The 18,986-nt window shown below is 33.8% G+C and overlaps 3 protein-coding genes across 3 annotated transcripts; 2 read left to right on the top strand and 1 right to left on the bottom strand.

Annotated features, from left to right (window-relative positions):
• Positions 1-1,716: 1,716 nt before the first annotated feature.
• Positions 1,717-6,892, top strand: LOC106770456 (exopolygalacturonase clone GBGE184). The gene is made up of 4 exons (XM_014656267.1): positions 1,717-1,899; positions 5,592-5,912; positions 6,021-6,530; positions 6,662-6,892. The coding sequence occupies exons 1-4, from the start codon at positions 1,717-1,719 to the stop codon at positions 6,890-6,892; spliced, it is 1,245 nt and encodes a 414-aa protein (XP_014511753.1).
• A 4,102-nt stretch (positions 6,893-10,994) lies between these two features.
• LOC106771526 (adhesive plaque matrix protein-like) lies at positions 10,995-12,524 on the bottom strand. The gene is given in 3 exon segments (XM_014657523.2): positions 10,995-11,347; positions 11,349-11,584; positions 11,696-12,524. Coding segments are annotated over 3 exon segments (1,149 nt in total). The 5' UTR covers positions 12,462-12,524; the 3' UTR covers positions 10,995-11,200.
• Positions 12,525-16,868: 4,344 nt separating this feature from the next.
• On the top strand, positions 16,869-17,906 carry LOC106770457. The gene has a single exon (XM_014656268.1). The coding sequence runs from the start codon at positions 16,869-16,871 to the stop codon at positions 17,904-17,906; it is 1,038 nt and encodes a 345-aa protein (XP_014511754.1).
• The last annotated feature ends 1,080 nt before the right edge of the window (positions 17,907-18,986 follow it).

Raw genomic sequence — 18,986 nt, forward strand, 5'->3', positions numbered from 1 at the left:
GCTTGAGACTTAAATGAGTTCAATCCACTCTCAATAATTTATTTATGCCTTTTTCTTATTTTTCTTACATAGGTGGAACTAAACATCAGTCCAAAACCCTATTTGACAACTAGAAAATCCAAATTGATCATTTTATACATAGGCATGTTGTCCTAAAAGTAATGTCAATGAGTGTTTGATAATTGCCCCCAATGAGATGTGTCCAAGGTGTGAGTGGTATATATCTATAGAAATCTTGTTTGTTATGATTATGATCCATCCTTTCAAGTTTCAACCATTCTGATAAGAGATTGTAAATTCTTAATAACATACCATGGTTGTCATGTTTTACTATTCAATTGTCCAAAAAATTTTGTTTTACATGGCCGAAGCAAACACATTGAAGCGAGGTTTCATTTTCTCATAGATTTGGTAAGTAACGAGACTGTGAAATTAAGTTTATGTAAATCCGAAAAACAAATTGCAGACATCATGACAAAGCCACTCAGGTTGGAACAATTTGTAAAGTTTTGTGGAATGCTTAGAATGATTAAAGCAGTTAAAGTCTTACCTAAAACACCTCCTTCGATTGCTTTCCATTTTGACGAAACTCCAAAATTATCGCATTCCATGACCTTACATCTTAGAGAGGCATATCACCAAACACCTAGTAGGAAACATCTACAACACTAAACCTTGAAAATAGATGGATCAAGGAAGCAACTACATACACATCATGCTCAATTAAACACCACTCACTCAAACATTATTCAATCACTAGGATACACATCATGCTATTGGTATTAGGATTCAATCATTATTCATGGAAAATTCACATCCACCCACTCAAACATGATTTAGGAAAGATAATAAACAAGAAAAAACCCTAATAGGAGTAAATCTATGGTATTTGGACAAAAAAATGCTTATCTATTTGTAAATCCCTAATAGCAGAGAGTGAAAAATGTTTTCCAAGATACTTCTTTGGCACTAGAATGACGGCATAAAGCAAAAATACAAAGAACCTCAACTAGATACCCGATCACAACATGTTAATGAAAGAGTACTAAATTATCCTTTATCTATAAGTATCTATTATGTGCAGATACCAACTATTCACAACGAATTTTATTCGTAAATATCCTACAAGTGTGGATATTTTTGTTATACTTATTTTTAATCTAAAATTTTAAAATAATTGATATCTTATTCGTGATAAGTGTTAATTTTTTTATTTCCATCCAATATGTTGGTTTCAGGCGTGATATTTTGGTTAATTTTTTGTACCTATGTCCCCTTACAATTACACTTATTTTGTTGCCCCTCTCTCTATATATATTATATAAATTTTAGAGATCTTGTTGTAAAAAGAGATTGAAAAGAAGAGGCAAGCCAGGTATAAATGCTAAATGTTTAAGATTTTCCGTAGTGAAAGTGATAACTGTAGCTAAATGTGGAGAAAGAAAATACTAATTTAAAGAAAGCTAAATAAAATTAATTAAAAACTTGCACATTCCGATTAACAAGGGATGGACCCAAAGATAGATTTGATATTGTTGTATATAAATATTTAAAGTCACATCTTAACAATCTCTTCCAAAAACGTAGAATACAGGTTCTAAATTGCAGTTCCGTGACAATAGCAGCATCCTTAACATAATATCAAAAATCACAAAAGTTGCAATTTAAAACCTTAACATTCTGTGTTTTTGAGGTTAGAGGTGGTGATCAATCACCATGGCTACGGCGAAAGCCATTTTTTTCTTAGGCATTGCTTTGCTATCTTGCAGCTTGATAGGTGCATCGCGTGGCCTTGAGAATCGCCGTAGTCTCTTCCTTCCAATTCTAAATAATGATACAAAAGTTTTTGACGTCACAAAATTCGGTGCTGTGGCAGATGGCGAGACAGACAACGTTGACGTGAGTTTAATCTATTTCATTACCTTCGTAGATTCAACCAATTCCTTACGAACTCTCTCAATAACTACATGCATATATGGTCATATATAATAAACGATTGATTGAGAGAAGTATTCTAGAGGTGCTTTATTGATGTTATTTTAGAACTGCAATATACTTTCTAGTATAACATTTAGAATAAGATGGAGGTAACTTTTTTATAGATTAAAAAATAACTCAGAATTCTATAAGAGTGCTCTAACATATTATACCACTAAGTACTCTTAATTAATATTTCTTCAATAAACATTCAATTTGATCACAACACATTATTCAACATTCTTCCCCTTAATATGTTATTCTTAAATTTCTATAACTTCTCTTATTGTCTGAAAACCTCTCCCATGCAAAGTTTTTTTTAGGGGCTTTATCACTACATAGGCATAACTAATTTCACCTCTTCTCTAATTGCTTCTTGAATAAAATGATGTATGATGGTTATGTTCTTTTTTATTCCGAGTGAAATTTAGCTCATAGCAATTATTGATTTATCATCACAATAAATAATTACAATATTTTGGCTTTTTTTTTTTCATTAAAATATTCATATACTCTCTTCAACCCAATTGCTTATTGGGTTATTGAGTCGATCGAAATATATTCAACCTAGACTGAAGACACATTGTATATTTTTTTGCTAACTATGAAAAATACTCTAAGAGCCAAGTTAAAAACATATCTAGAAATGTTTCCATGCGCATCTTGTCCAATCGCTATCACAAAAACCAAAGAGAAGAAGCAATGAAAGGGATGATGGAATTGGAGGAAGAGGAAGAGAAATGGAAAAGGAGGAGAAAAAGGATGGGAAAAGGAGGAGGGAGAGGATTGTTGGTGTAAATGCAACAATGGATGCAGCAAAGTCAATGACACTTGAAGGGGAGGAAGGTGAAGAGGAGAGAAGGAGGAAGTAGAATAAATAAAGGAAAAAAAATAAATGGAAGGAGACTAGAAGAAAAAAGATCAAATCATGATATTTATCAATAATCAAAATCTCTCAATAATTGTCTATAAATATTTATCAAAGGATATTTATTAACGAATTTGTTATCATTGATAATTATTGTTTGATTTATCAATTCATCCATAAAATTTATTAACAACAATTTTATCAACATATTTTTTTATTGTTGGTAGTTTGTCGATAAACTTAATTGATATACTCGTTGATAATTAACAATTTTCTTATAATAAATTATATCTATCCATGTCAAAATCTACTCAAAATCAACATTAGATTGTTGAGTAGCACTTTGCAACAAGTTTTACTTTATTTGTTTGGATTGAGTCATGTGAGTTATACTTTACTTTGTATACCCATATCATATCAATAATTTCTTTTCATTTGGTTTCTTAATTGGCTTCCATATATTTAATTCTTTTTAATTGGCTTCTTTTTTAGTTATCTCTTCAAAGTTTTCTAGTTCTACAATTTAATAATTGCACCTTGTATAAATATTATTCAAAATCCTCATTTCATTTAGAGTTGAAGTTGGAGACGAGGATTTTTTTTTTTTTTTTTTTTTTACAACAATGTAAATCCTTGTGATTTTCCCACTCAAACGATTGTCGCCTCCAAATCATGTGCACTCCCACTAAGTTTCACTCCATTGTTCTAATTCCCCTAAGATGACTTGAACTCGAACTTCATCTACTTGGGAGTAATTCCTCATTTTCATATATTAAACATTGTTGAAAAATAGTTGTTATTTATTTTTTTTCTTTACCTTCTTTTCTTGTCAATTAACACAAGTCTTGTCACCAAATATCACGTCTTGGTTAATTATCACCTTCTTAATCTTCAAGTTGAAAAGTTTATAACCTTTTGACGTGAAACTATAACTCATAAATATACACATCTCACATGATTCTTTTGATAAAGCAAGATAAGACCATTGTAATTTAAGTGCGCTAGCTGTACCATAAGCAAGAGCCATTTTCTTCTCTTGCTAGTCTTTCTCTCATAGCCGAAACAGGTTGGAAAACTCGTGTTACTAGCCTCCTACCTTCACCAGATAACATATTTTACTTTTGAATCAATAATTTTTATTCCTAATTCCCAAATTGAAGAGAATAATTATGGTTCAAAAGTTGTCCAATATTCAATAAATTTTCATCAATATCACAAATCACTTTGACTCCTTGCTTTGTCAATGTTACCTCTGCCTTCTACTTCAGCACGTTCTCCATTGCATAATTTAACATTTTGAGGCAAATAAAGAATCCATATATTACCAAAAGCTTCATTATATCTGGTTATGTAATTGTTGTAACCATTGCCTAAATGTCACATATTTTTATCTTCTTGAGTTTTTGCCTTCACCATAATATGCATCATTGAATCTCTTTCATACTCATGATATTTGAAAATATGACTAGAGAGACTCCTTTTCTAATCATTCCAAAAACTCCAGCATCTATGATTTTCTTTCTATTCATCGTTGCGTGTTGTCCATATTTCGCGGCTTTAGTAGGTTGATTATCATATCATGAACTATGAGACACCCAAATATGTAAACAAAGTTTTGATTTTAATAATTAAAAATCACAACTTTCTCGTTAAATTAAATGAATTTACACATTGTTATAAAATGTGGTGCTCGAGATTGATGTGTAGCCATTGTACTTTATTCTGATTTTTATTTTTTTGTTGTCATGCCACTTTTTTGGGAGGTGCAATATATTTTGTAGTGTTCAGACAAAGAGCAAGATAAAATCTTGCTTTGTTTTAGAATTCTGTAAGTAAGACTACTCCTACAAAGTCACGTGAATACCATTGAATGTTTTTAGGGCTGTGCTAGGTGCCCTTTCTAAAGGAGTTGTAAAACCCTTCTCATGTGTTTCATTGAGTCTCTAGAATTATGTTACACATTATTTAATTTTTATTATGGATATAGATGCAAATTTCTATTCAATAATTTTAAAGTTCAGAAATATGTCATGGAAATTTTACTTCTGTATCTTCTATTCTCAGTTGCAGTGGGATTGGATTGTTCCCATTCCCTTCACCGGTCTCACCATCTATCTCAGGGGAGATAGAGACAGATCTTCGACGGCAGGGTGATGGGCTTAGACACCAAGCCCAAAAAGTTCTTCTTGTGTACTCACTTTAGCTACACAAGTTTTCTCCCTTCCATTGTAGCTGTGGTGAAGTTTTCATGAAGCATTTCCTAGAGGGATTTGTCAAAGATGGGATTTTTATCATCATGATTGTCTGATTGTCATACACAACTCCGTGGATTATGCAACCTTTTCCTTGCTCAAGAATTTAGGAATAAAAAATCCGAATTCATTAAATGGTGAGACCGAGGAAGGGGGAGAGATGGAAGATGCAGAAACAAAATTTCAAAGATATACAATATTTTCCTGAACTTTGGGGTTATTAAGTAAAAAATTACATTAATATCCATAATAAAGATAAATAAATATACAAGCCATGTGTATAGTGATTTCAGATGTCATGCAATCCATGATAGCAATGGCAATTTTTTAATAATCCTTCTATACCCATTATCTGTTTTAAACTTTGTAAAAGTACATTATTAATAAGCTCTTGCTTTAGAAAGAAGTAAAATACATGAATATGGTAAATGAATGAAACTGTCGTACGTTAAGGAAGATATGTTTAAGGAATGATACTGTGTGGTTATATGCAGGCATTTAGGGCTGCATGGGGAGCAGCATGCAAGAACAGCACTAGTCGAGCAAAGGTTTTGATCCCAGAGGGCATTTATCGTACTGCTCAAACGATGTTCGCGGGGCCATGTAGCAGCCCAAAGCCTATAACCGTTGAAATTACAGGAACTGTTAAAGCCAACACAGATCCATCTGAGTATGTGAGTCCAGAATGGTTCACGTTTGAAGACATTGATGGCCTTGTGTTGACTGGGCGAGGAGTTTTTGATGGTGAAGGCCCTGCTATGTGGCCATTCAACGACTGCAGGCAGACCAAAAGCGATTGTGCTCCCCTCCCCTCTGTAAGCATCTTCTTAATGATAGTCTGTAAAAAGACAGTGACCTCTCTGGAACAGACATGCTTCTGATATGGCTTGAATGACAAGTTTATAAATGCATATGCAATGCAGTCTCTGAAATTCTACAAGGTGAACAACTCCGTGGTGACAGGCATCACTTCCTTCAACAGCATGCAGTTCCACTTTCACGTTCATGGCTGTAGCAACGTTTCACTGTCTAAACTCAACATAACAGCACCGGGAAACAGTCCCAACACAGACGGCATTCACATTAGTTCCAGCGACATGATCAAGGTCTTCAGCAGCGTCATCGGAACCGGTGATGACTGTATTTCCATTGGGCACAGCACCACCAACCTTACTGTCTATAACATCACCTGCGGCCCCGGTCACGGCATCAGTATCGGAAGCCTCGGCAAGAGGCCGGAGGAGCGAAGTGTCAACGGCGTTACCGTTAGCAATTGCACGTTCGTGAACACCACCAACGGTGCCAGAATCAAAACCTGGATCGGGACAGTGGCAGCGGAAGTTAAGAACGTTACCTATGAAGACATCATGATGAAGGATGTTCAGAATCCCGTTGTCATCGATCAGAGTTATGGCTCCAGATTGTCCAGCGAGGTAAGTAACTTAACCATTAAATCGTGCAATATGGAACTTTGGTATGAATGATTTCAATAAAGTTGTTTAAGAATTGTTGAGAATATTTTTGTTATATACGTTTCCTTCTTTACTTGTTTGTGAATGTTCAGCCATCAACTTCCGTATGGAAGATCAGCGACATTCATTTCCGCAATATAAAAGGAACTACAGTGTCAAACATAGGAGTGTCTCTTCAATGCAGCACTCGGAACCCGTGCGAGGGTGTGGAGGTTGCCGATATAGATTTGGATTATGCTGGTCGATTGAATACAACTTTCATATCTTCTTGTTCAAATGCAAAACCTATTTTTGGAGGGATATTGAATCCACCACCATGTTAGATTTTCCACCTTGTTTATACTTTAAGTAACGACTGACAAAATTTGTCACTGTTACACCAGCACACCAGCAGTATTTATTTTTGGAAAATTTTATAATTAAAAATTAATATTTTTATGTTCATAGTAAAATGATTTTAGATCGTTTTAAATTTTAATGTAAGAATATCACCACCCTGTAGTTTACATGGTACCACTTTGCCAGCATGGAATTTGTTACAGCTACTTAATCTTAAATGTGTAAGGTAGATGTTACCGTTATAGTGAAAATAGAAATAGAATGATAATTAAGAATGAAACACCTTGTCTTCATTAGTAACAATTTAGGGAGTTGTTAATATGAAACTTTTTTCCTTTTTAATCTGATTTATCATTCCAAATACAATAAGTCCAAGCTATATTGTTTGTTATTCTTACTTTTGTAAACAACTAGAATTTGTACGCGTGAGATTTTGAAAACCATATCCATTATATTAATTTTAATTTAAGTTTATTAAAATATAATTATAATTAAATATAAGTATTTTATTTTATAAAGTTATATAATAATATTTGGTTGTTTTTATGATTAAAATGTATATATTATTTACATTTTTTTTAATAAAACATATTCTATATAATAATTTTAAATAATATATTAAAAATCGAGTTATTCTAAGAATGTAAATTTAATTTTAAACGAAATATTAATTAGACAAGGTAGAAAAATGTAAGTAGTAGACTTTCTAATAATAAAAAAAAAAAATTGTTAGATAGACTTTATAAAAATACAAACGTCACTTTATAAAAATACAAATGTTACATTATATACAATAAAATGTGAAATGTAAACAATATAAAACTATAAAAGATAAAGATGATAAAAAAAATATAAATACTACATTCTAAAACTATAGAAGATAAACCATAAAAAAATAGTTATCATGTTTTAACATATTTCAAAAAAAATATTATTTGAAAATGAAAAATTATAAATGTTTATGCTGAAATGGGATGAGGACAACACTTGTGTGAAGTTTCTGTGCCTGTCGAACTTTTGCTCCACTTCTCCGCTTTGTATAACCAATCGGTACGAGGGTGACATGCAGAAACGCTCAAGTCATAATCTTTCTCTGTCGGTCTATAGTAATTCAATTGTAAATAAAGTGAGTTTACCTTGAAATTAATCATCTACTTATAGAGTTTATAAGAATCTGACCAATTAATTTACCTTTTAATGATTATTAATGCAAACCTTAACCACTCATTAGCAGTCGTTGTAACATTAATTACGTCTCTACTTACCTGTTGGCGGGACCGAATGGCCATAAGACACTTTCTTACACATCAACCACTTGATCCTTTATATCCAGTTTGTCATTGGTCCACTATAAGCCTATATAATAATAATAATAAATAATTTAATAATCAACTTCATTTGATAATAAAATTAAATTGAATAAATTAAAAAATATTTTTTTAATATTTAATTATTTTTAGTTTGTTCACAATGTTATTATTCATTCATTTATTTATTGTTTAACATAATATTTTAATTTTTATTATTATTATATTTGTAATATTGTGTTATAATATTATTATATTATTATTAAATATTATTACGTAATATATTATTGTTTGATTGTATCTTCCGGTGCTCCTTTGTTGGGAATTGAAATCGATTGAAAAAGTAGCTTAATCTCATACCCTCAATTGAAAAGAAAGTTGTATCTTCCCAAACATATCTGTCTTAGATTTTTCTCAATAGCCACTCTATTGAGCATGATGACTTTTCATACAGATATTTACAGATGATAGTACCTTCACACTCTGTAATGTTATGAAAAGTATCGTATCTTTTCCACTGTTGTTGTCTTGCAACTTATATAAAATCTTGGGTTAAATATGTTTTTAGTCCTTATACTTTTGGGTGATTTTGGTTTTAGTCTCTCTTTCAAACTCAGGTACAATTTAGTCCTTTAACTTTAGAAAACTCTGGTTTTAGTCATTTTTACCAATTTTTTTTAACTTTATTTGTTGTTTCAAACGCGTTTCTCAGTTAACATTGAAGCAAAAATGTGTCAAAAAGTGTAAACAATCCAAATGTTATAATGAAACGTGCTTGAAACAACAAATAAAGTTAAAAAAATTTGGTAAAAAGGACTAAAATCAGAGTTTTCTAAAGTTGAAGGACTAAATTGTACCTTATAGTTTGAAAGAGGAACTAAAACCAAAATCGCCTCAAAGTATAGGGACTAAAAACATATTTAACCCTAAAATCTTTAAGTGTGTATAATTCATTCGTTTTTTCTTCTTCATACCTAAGTGTTCTCCTTTTCCTTAGAGAAATTCTTAAGAGGTCGCATAAATGTAAGTACTTATGTTTTTTCCCATTCAAATCATTGTAGCCTCCAACTCATGTTCGATTCCCACCTAGTTTCGTTCCAGTGACCTAACACTCCTAAGGATTCTTTTTGTTTTATATGAGTTGGCATTTATTTTAGGATATGAGTGTATAGAATTTTATCCTAGTTTCTCGTACAATTTATTTTAGATATATTCGATTTATTGAAGAGGAAGTTCAGTGGAGAGATATAAATATCAATAAGATATGAGTCCAACTATATAAGTGATTGATATTATCCTCTATCCAAAACTTTAAGACAATGAGTTAATTGATCTTCAATCTTATACCATATTTTACTTTTCTATTTCTATCCAATGTGAAACTTAGACTCATACTTAAATTCTCAACAAGATTCACATGTATTCATTAAATCTTTCCATCACTGTTGGAAGTCCCACATCGACTAGAGATAAGGCTAATTTATAATATATAAGTGAGGTGCAAACCTTATCTTAGAAACTGGTTTTGTGGAGTTGAGTTAGGCTTAAAAACTCACTTTTTATTAGAGCCATGATTAAAACTTATTCTATAGACATCGACGACGTAAAGGGAGTGTGTTGAAAATCCTACATCGATTAGAGATAAGACTTTAAAGTCACTTTCTAATAATCACTAAAATTCTTTATGATCCATGCTTAGAATCTAATATATCCTTCCATAGCCCACGTGATTTTTATTTTTAATATCCATTTCCATTTAGTTAATAAAGTCATGTTAAACATATTTATGTCTTTAATTTCTTATCCACCCTATAATCATTCTTTTGACACCGTTTTTTCCATTGAACCCAAGCTATCTTTTCCCCCTCTGCACCCTATCCCCCTAATAATTTCGATTCTATTTGCGCAATCTCTTCATACACACAGATGGTACCTTAAAAAACATGTAGTACAAAGGTAACATTGCTATGGCAGATTTAATCAAACAAACTCTTTCAGCACATAATAATTCGCCCTCTCGTGATAAATTTGATGCTACTATAAAAAAAAAAACTTTACATTGATATTTATGAGTATTTACATCGACTTTTAAACCGATTTAGATGTCACTGATACAATAAGTTTGATAGTGTTTACATAAGTTATTAAACCAATTTAAAAAAAAAAAAATATTACATCCATCATAATCAAAATTAATGTAATGTGTCTCTAAAAATCAACCAAATGTTTGTTGAAGGACATATTATGTCATTATTTTAGGAAAAAATTATCTATATTACCTAAAAATCGATGTAATATGTTACTTTTTAAAAAGAGCACAATTTATGTGTATTCTAACATGCAATCGCAAATAAATAACAACTAGACTTAACGATTTGAAAAAATTAAAATTCAATATAGATTTAGCCTAACTAATTCTTAAATTATTTGTAGACATCACCAAAATAGTCATAGACCAAATTATATGTAAATTAATTGTAACTAAAAGTAAAATAATTAGATCAAAATAAGTTGTCTAAATAAAACAACATTTCAAACATAACTAGTACTAATGTATAATACATAAAAATATTAAAAATATATAAATATTCAAATATAACTTGTGGCAACGATGATTTTACAATGGACAGTGGTGGTAGATCACGACAAGTCACGATGGACTACAACGATGGCAAAGATAGTTGGCCTAAGAAGAAATCGTATCTGTGAGTGTGGTGGTGCTGCTGCAATGATCCTGTGGCATGGAATGTTATGGAGCTAGTACAAGCACGCAACACAATGGAAAAGTAGCAAACTCATAAAACTTATTTTGGATTAGGTATCAATATAATTAAGAATAATGAATTAAAATTTGTTGCATAAATCTCTTGAAGGCAAGGAGGCTTCTTCATTTCCTCCTACCAATAAATTACATATGAAATCAAAAACATCAAACAAATAAACACACAACGAATACAAATTGATAAAAGAACAAACAAACAAAAATCATGATTTCCACTTTGCGGTCATCTCAATAGACCTCATAGAAGGTGCTTCAATAACCATTGGGGAGTGGTTTAGTAGGTTGGGAGGTGCAGAAGAAAGGTCCCACAGTGTACAATTTGACCTTACTTTCAAGAATGCGATAAGAAGAAAGAGGAGCACCACTGATCCCATAGTTCACATCGGTGGGAACTTTGCATGTCTCCAATGGAGAACTTTCCAAGTATGCCTTGCATTCACTTACCTTCAAGTTGGATCCAAGTTCCTCAAGTGACACTGTAGCATAGAAATAACCTTTATTATCTGTCACATGGCTCAATACTGATATAGGACCTGTCTCGTACCCACGTTCATCCTCGCATCCACATGTAATTCTTGTCACGGCTCCTGCACAATCACACATAACAAATACAATTAATAATAACTTTTAAAACACGTACTAACAACCCATAGGCCATTGGAAATGTAATTGTTACATCAATGAACAAAACATGTTACCTTGAATTGGAGAATAGGTGGAACCTGATTTACATAAAACAACTCCTTGCACACCAATAGTTGTTGGAAGCAGATGTTGTTCATATTTTCCTTTTGGTTTGGGCACTTCGTAATAATCATGTTTGGCAGGGTCAGGTTTCTCAACTGGGTAGTCTGTTTTGGGTTTGTGGTTCTCAACCTTTGGTGATGGACCATATCCATTGTCATAGTTATCTGTTTTAGATTTGGACTCTTCATCATAATCTGGTTTTGTAGGGTGTGGTTTGTAACTTGATTCATCTTGATGCTTTTGGACCGTTGGTGCCGAACCATATCCATTGTTGTAATAAACTGTTTTGGGTTTGGACTCTTCACCATAGTTTGGTTTTGTAAGGTGTGGGTTGTAATCTACTTTGGCTTCAACCTTCTCGACCTTTGGCTCAGGAACATACTCACTGTCATAGTAATTTGTTTGGGGCTTGGACTCTTCATCATAGTCGGGTTTTGGAAGATGTGGGTTGTAGTCGTTTGCATTGTCGTAGTAGTCTGTTTTGGGTTTGGACTCTTGAGCATAGTCTGGTTTTGTAAGGTGTGGATTGTAATCTACTTTGGCTTCAACCTTGTGGAACGTTGGTGTTGAAGTATAATAATTGTTGTAGTACTGTGTTGTGGCTTGGGGGTTCTGAAGCTTTGGTGCTGGATCATATCCATAGTAGTCTGCGGAGGCAATGACTAAGAATGCTAAAAGAAGCATAGAGGTGGCGAAGGTGGATGGAAGGAAAGCCATTGATAAACAATGGTTTGTGAAAGGATATAGGGAAATGCTTCAAAGTTGATATGAGATACCAATTCACAAAGTGCCTTGGGTATTTATAGATCTGATGATTTTCTGATGAGCTATGGCATAATGCTTTGTTGAGATTAAATTATAAATTTTAATATTATATGAATGATTGGATTCGGCAAGAAGTTGGTTGCACGTCATGGACTTAGAAACTACAACACGTTCTGTGTGGCTTTGAACGTGATTTTCACGTCTATGGATACTGTACAAGGCATCAGATTTGTTTTCTTTTCATGGAAAAGCTTAAATATCAAACCATATATCACCGGGTCACCAATTTAGTTTACAACACGTAAAATATCCACTTGTGGAATATATAATATTCAATTTTCTATCAAATTATAAGGAGCACGATTCTATAAAGGGAAAGGCTTCTTTAACAACAAATTTTTTACAATAATTTGAGAACAACAGGTGTTGTCATTGGTTATTTTAATGAATTTTCTTTCAAAAGGTGGAGTTTGTCTTTGAGGGTTTTTTTGGAAAGAATTTTCACAGTCTCTTTTTCTTTTTGGCAGTTTCATCTGTCGAAAGAAGGAAAAAGTCTCTTTAACAATTATTTTTTCACAACTTTTTGATAACACATACATGATAATTTGTGATTGGTCCGTTTTAAATATTTTTTTAGAATAAATTCAAACAGACTAATAAAATGGTAACACGTGTCATGTTGTAAAAAAGTTGTTAAAAAAGAGTTGTTAAAATATCATTATCCCCGAAAGAAATCATTTTGTCTTGTTCACTACTCTCTTTGGACTTTTGTGAACTCTGTCTCCACCATTTAAGTGTTTTCATCTTTCAACTTCCTTGCTCGATTGTTGTTTCATTCACTCAAAATATTCCTACCAATCTTAAGGTTATCATTTAGTTCTAAAAATCATCTAAATGGCGTCTTCAAAATAATGGACTTGTGCTCCTCACTCAAAATTTAATTCAAAGCAGTAACACACTTGGTTTTCAATGAATGACGAACAAACAACTGCAGAAAAAAAAATTATACTTTTTGTTACAAATAACCAACAAAAGCCACAAGCCAAAAGCAAAAACCAACAAAAGTCAAAAGCAAAAACCCAACCCTAAAATACGAATACGGAAAAGGAATAAAGTACATACCTTGTTTGAAGAACCTGTGTGAGTGGACGAATTGCACATAAAAAGCTCAGAACTTCGACACAATTGACACCGAAGGTGACACTTTGAACAGAATAGGTGAACGTAGATCAACGAAATCACAAACTCGAGAGAGAAAGAGAGACTTTGAAGGGGCCACTAATGCAAAAACGTTGTTTAACGTCACCCCTTAGACGTCCGTTTCGTGAAAATCCGACGTCTACTAATGCGCGGTGGCATTATTGTAAATAAATTGAAAAACTAGACGTCGATTTCGATGTCATGCAACGTCTATGACATCATAGACGTCGGACCTCCCACAAACTGACGTCCAATTGCTTGAGGTATGTGATAAGACAGTCCATTGACGTCGGCGTTTTCAGGGGACCGACGTCTACTACGTTGCAATTAATGCTATACAAAAATCCCAGGAGCTTAGACGTCGGCTGGCAAGGGCACCGACGTCTACGTCACTGACAGGAAAATCAAACGTCAACCGGTTCAGCTTTAGACGTCGAATAGACGTCGGATCCCGTGAAAAAGCAACGTCCATTGGGCTACAATTAATGTTGTTCACCTAATACCCCAGGAAATTAGACGTCACGTAGTCAAACGCCGACGTCTAAGGCCTGTCTGGAAGGCGGGAAGACAAAAATTCTTCAATGTAGACGTCAGTTCTGAGGGGCACCGACGTCTACGTTCCTTGTAGACGTCAGTTCTGAAGGGCACCGACGTCTACGTTCCTTTATTTTCACCAAATTCGAGGGTTGTAGACGTCGGCTATTAGGGGCACCGACGTTAACTCCCCTGACAGGAAACCAAAACGTAAATCTTTTCAGCTTCCTAGACGTCGGTTTCTGGAGCAACCGACGCCCCATTTTCATTTTAAATAGACCGCGGACTCTTCTCAAAATTCAGTTTCAATCGCGTCTTTATCTCTTCTCCTTTTTCTCTGCTTTTCCTCTACTGTTTATCTCTTGCTGCATTGCGTTGTGTTTCTCATAACGTCATTGGCTTCGTCCTCTCCTTTTTCTCTCTTGCATTCCAGGTTCGTGGTTTTTTTTTTTATGCTACCCGTTTAAACTTTCTTTACTTTTTTATCGATTATCTTGTCGTTCAACTGATTAAAATTTCCTTTCTTTGTGTTGTGTTTTAGTGTAGTTTTGATCCTCTCTTTGGGTAACATAGTGTAACATTCTTCCTTTGTTGGTTTCCTTACAAGAAGAGTGGCGATCTTTTGAGTTCTCTAGTTCTTCCGACCCAAAATGGAACCTGGGTCCTTGTCTACTTCTCGACACCGTAATTTTTTTCTGTTGCGGTTGATTAATGGGAAGTAGCCATGGACCCAGGTTCGGTTTTGGGTTGAAAGGACTAGAGGATTCAAAAGACACAAGCTTTTTTTGTGAGGAAACTAGCGAGAGAAGAATGTTACACAATGCTACCGAAAGCCTGGATCAAAACTGCACTAAAACACAAAATTGTTGTTAGACGTCGGTTAAAGCCATGTCCGACGTCTATAACAACATAGTCGTCGGTTAGTGTCATTTTAAACCTCTTTATATATTCATGTTCACATCGGTTTAATCATAGGAGAACGTCTATACAGAGTAATTAGACGTCGCTGTGTGTTTAAGCAGACGTCTATAGAGACGTCGGTGGATATCTGTAACCGACGTTGAGTTGGACGTCGGTTCGGAGGAATTCCGACGTCCCATAGACGTCACCCGTTTAGACGTCGGATGTGAATATGACGTTAAAAGCCCAAATTAACCGACGTTAAACAGTGTTTTTGCACTAGTGGGCTAGCATTGTTGAACATCGAGAGAGATTGTTGAATGTCGAGAGAGAAATGCACAAAATGGAAAGAGAGAAGTTCAAATGAAACTAAAAACCCTAAAATGGAGATAGGAGAGAGTGCTAAACGAAGAAGGGTGCTTTCGAAATAACCCTAATCCCTTTTCCAAATCAGATTTCTTTAAAAAAAATATTCAAAATCGCCTAATACAACGTTGACATGTGTGTCGTGAAAATATTGTCAAATTTGTGTTGTTAACATATTACAATCCTTTTTAATATTAATTTTTAATATATTTGAATGAACAACTTCTTATTTTCCACAATATATTTTTAATTCCTACGGTATATTGGGTGAGCAATTTTACAAAACAATTTCACACACTCTCCAGTCATATTTTATTGTTGGAATTCCAAATATAAGGTCAAGTGCAAGATAAGAGTCAGAAAGTAGAAAACTATATAAATATAAAACACTATAAAGAGACAATCCAGTATATGCATAAAAATAAAGAGTTGGAGAGATTAATATTTTAAACCTGGGTCAAATAATTGAGAAGATCACGTAAAATTTTCACAAATTAAAAAATAACTGAATAGATAATTACAAACGTCTATGGATTTCACATTCTCTGTTAAATAATTTTTATGTCATTTTGTAGTTTTAAATACACTTTACCCAATAAAAAAATATTATTATCTTAGACATGTTATCATTAAAAACAAACAAGAACATTATGAGGCAGAGGTGGAGTAGCACTAAGTTCAACAATGGTGACAATGGGTGTGATAACAGTTGCAGTGGGTCGCTTCGTCTTAGTATTAGATAAACTTAAATTTTAGAGATTTATTATTTTATTAGTTTTGAATTTAGTAATTTTTTGTTTGATTTTGATTGAGATAAAATAAATATAGGTGATTTTAATTTTAAATAAGTTGATGTTTTATTGTCAGTTTTTATTATTTGTACTTGGTCTAAGATCCCATTTGCACTTATTTTAAAAGTTGCCAAGATTTAATAAAAATTACATAATTGAAGAGTAAAATTATTTATATGGACCAAAGATTTTTAACAATTTGGATATGTTCTTCCTACTATGTGGGTTCTCGTTTTGTTAACAAAATGGTATCAGAACCCTTGTGTCATGTGAGCTAGACACGTTTTCTGCTTTTCATCACAGCTGGAAATATTATCTTTGCTCACTGCATATTTTATTTGTCACTTTTATTGTTAGTTTGTTAGGATATTATCTTGCATATTCTACAACGGGCACTTTTACTTTTTCTAGAATTATCCTATGCTTCACAGTGTACTTTTTCTCTTGTGTTGAATAATGAGAATGAAGTACCCTTGAAACCAGATTTTCTCTTGCTGTCATGGTATCATCGCTGATAACTCACCCTTCTTCTGCTTAATGTTCTTCTCCTCTCCTTCTATATTCAACCATGGCTTCCCTTAGCCAAAATATTTCTCCAACCCCGGATCACTTAGTGAATTCGGCTCATCCTCTCTACCTGCATCCTGGAGAAAACCCACCTCTAGTGCTTGTTTCGCCTCTTCTCACTGAGAGCAATTTTCATCAATGGGAGAGAGACATGGTTGTCGCCCTTGAAACCAAAAACAAGGAGCGCTTCATTCATGGTACTCTTCCTTGTCCACCCATCACAAATCCCCTATATGAAGCTTGGCGCAGATCCAATCGCATGGTAATGTCATGGCTCACTCGTTCCATGACTCCTTCCATCAAACAATTTGTGATGTGGGTGAATACGGCTTCTGAAATTTGGCAAGATCTCAAGGATTGCTTCTCTCATGCTGACAAATTTTGGATTTCTGACCTTCAAGATCAGATTCTTGCTTGTCGCCAAGGTGACTCTACTGTTTCTGAATGTTATACCAAGTTGAAGATCTTGTGGAAGGAAATGGAACTCTATCACTGTGTGTTGACCTGTACCTGTTTGACACCCTGTGTCTGTGGCCTTCTTTCTAAACTTCAAAAAGAACGTGAGGATGATTATGTTATTCGCTTTCTTCGTGGTCTCAATGATAGTTATGCCCAAGTTCGTTCTCAAATAATGATGCTAGATCCCATGCCTTCAATCATTAAAACCTTTTCCATGGTTCTTCAGCATGAACGTGAATTTATTGGCATTCTTCCGAAGCCCTTTGTTCCTGATTCCTTGGCTTTTGCTGCTTTCTCCAATGATCAACCATGGTTTCATTCTTCCACAAGACCCACTTTTAATACCAGCAAGACCACTTCCAGGAACAATAAGTTCTGTGAACATTGCAAGAAAACCAATCATACCATAGAGACTTGCTACTTTTGTATTGGTTTTCCTGTTGGTTACAAAAAGTCAAAACCCACAAATAAACCTTCTGCCAGTTTGGTTACTGTGGACTCTTCTGCTTCTCCTCAGCCATTGAATTTGGCTGGTAATCACACCAATGGTCGGTTCACTTTCTCTAAAGATCAGTATTAAGCGATTTTGGCCTTGCTTCAACATACTAAGGATCATTCATCCTCTGTGAATCATACCTCTGTTCATAATTCAGGTACATCCTCTTTTTTTCCTCACTGGATCATTGACAGTGGTGCTACTGATCAAATTTGTCCAATTCCATCCTTATTTCATAACCTCCATCCCATTAAACCAATCCATATTAATCTCCCTAATCACACTATTGTCATTGCCTCATTTTCAGGGACTATTCATATAGGTGCTTTACTACTTGTTGAAGTCCTTTTTGTACCTGAATTCTCTGTTTCTCTCATTTCAGTTCCTAAACTTGTTTCCACTATAAATTGCATGGCCGTTTTTTGTGATTCTCACTGTTTAGTTTTTCAAAGGTCTCACCTCACGATGATTAGAGTAGCTAGGAAGGTAGATGGTTTGTATTGTTTTGAAGAATCATACAATTCGAATCACAACAAAGTTTTACAATCTTCTTCCATCACCGAATCAAAAACTTCTGTTGTAAATGCAGTCCATAATGGTGCAATGTTGCATCATAGACTAGGACACACTTCCAATTCCATTTTGCAATTGTTATCTTCTCAACATTCTGATATTAAATACCAAAATTGTATGCCTTGACATTTTTCACTTTGCCAAGCACAAGAAATTACCCTTTCATATTAGCACATCCAAAAGCTCACATCTCTTTGAACTGTTACATGCTAATATTTGGGGTCCATTACAAACTGTATCCATTGATGGTTTTAAATATATTTTTTAACACTTGTTGATGACTACAGTAAGTTCACATGGGTTCATCTTTTAAAATCTAAAGCTGAAGTCAAAATTGTTCTTCCCAAATTCATCAGTTTCATTGAAAATCAATTTGATACACAACTCAAAAGAATAAGGTCGGACAATGGCAAGGAATTTTTCTTAACTGATTTCTTTTCTTCCAAAGGCATTTTTCATGAAACCTCTTGCATTGAATCTCCTTAACAGAATGGGATAGTTGAGTGCAAACATCAACATATTTTGAATGTAGCTCGGGCCCTACTTTTCCAATCTCATTTGCCTTCTGTTTTCTGGTCTTACGCTATCAAA

The sequence above is a fragment of the Vigna radiata genome, chromosome 8 (assembly GCF_000741045.1).
Source record: "Vigna radiata var. radiata cultivar VC1973A chromosome 8, Vradiata_ver6, whole genome shotgun sequence".
Lineage (NCBI taxonomy): Eukaryota > Viridiplantae > Streptophyta > Magnoliopsida > Fabales > Fabaceae > Vigna > Vigna radiata.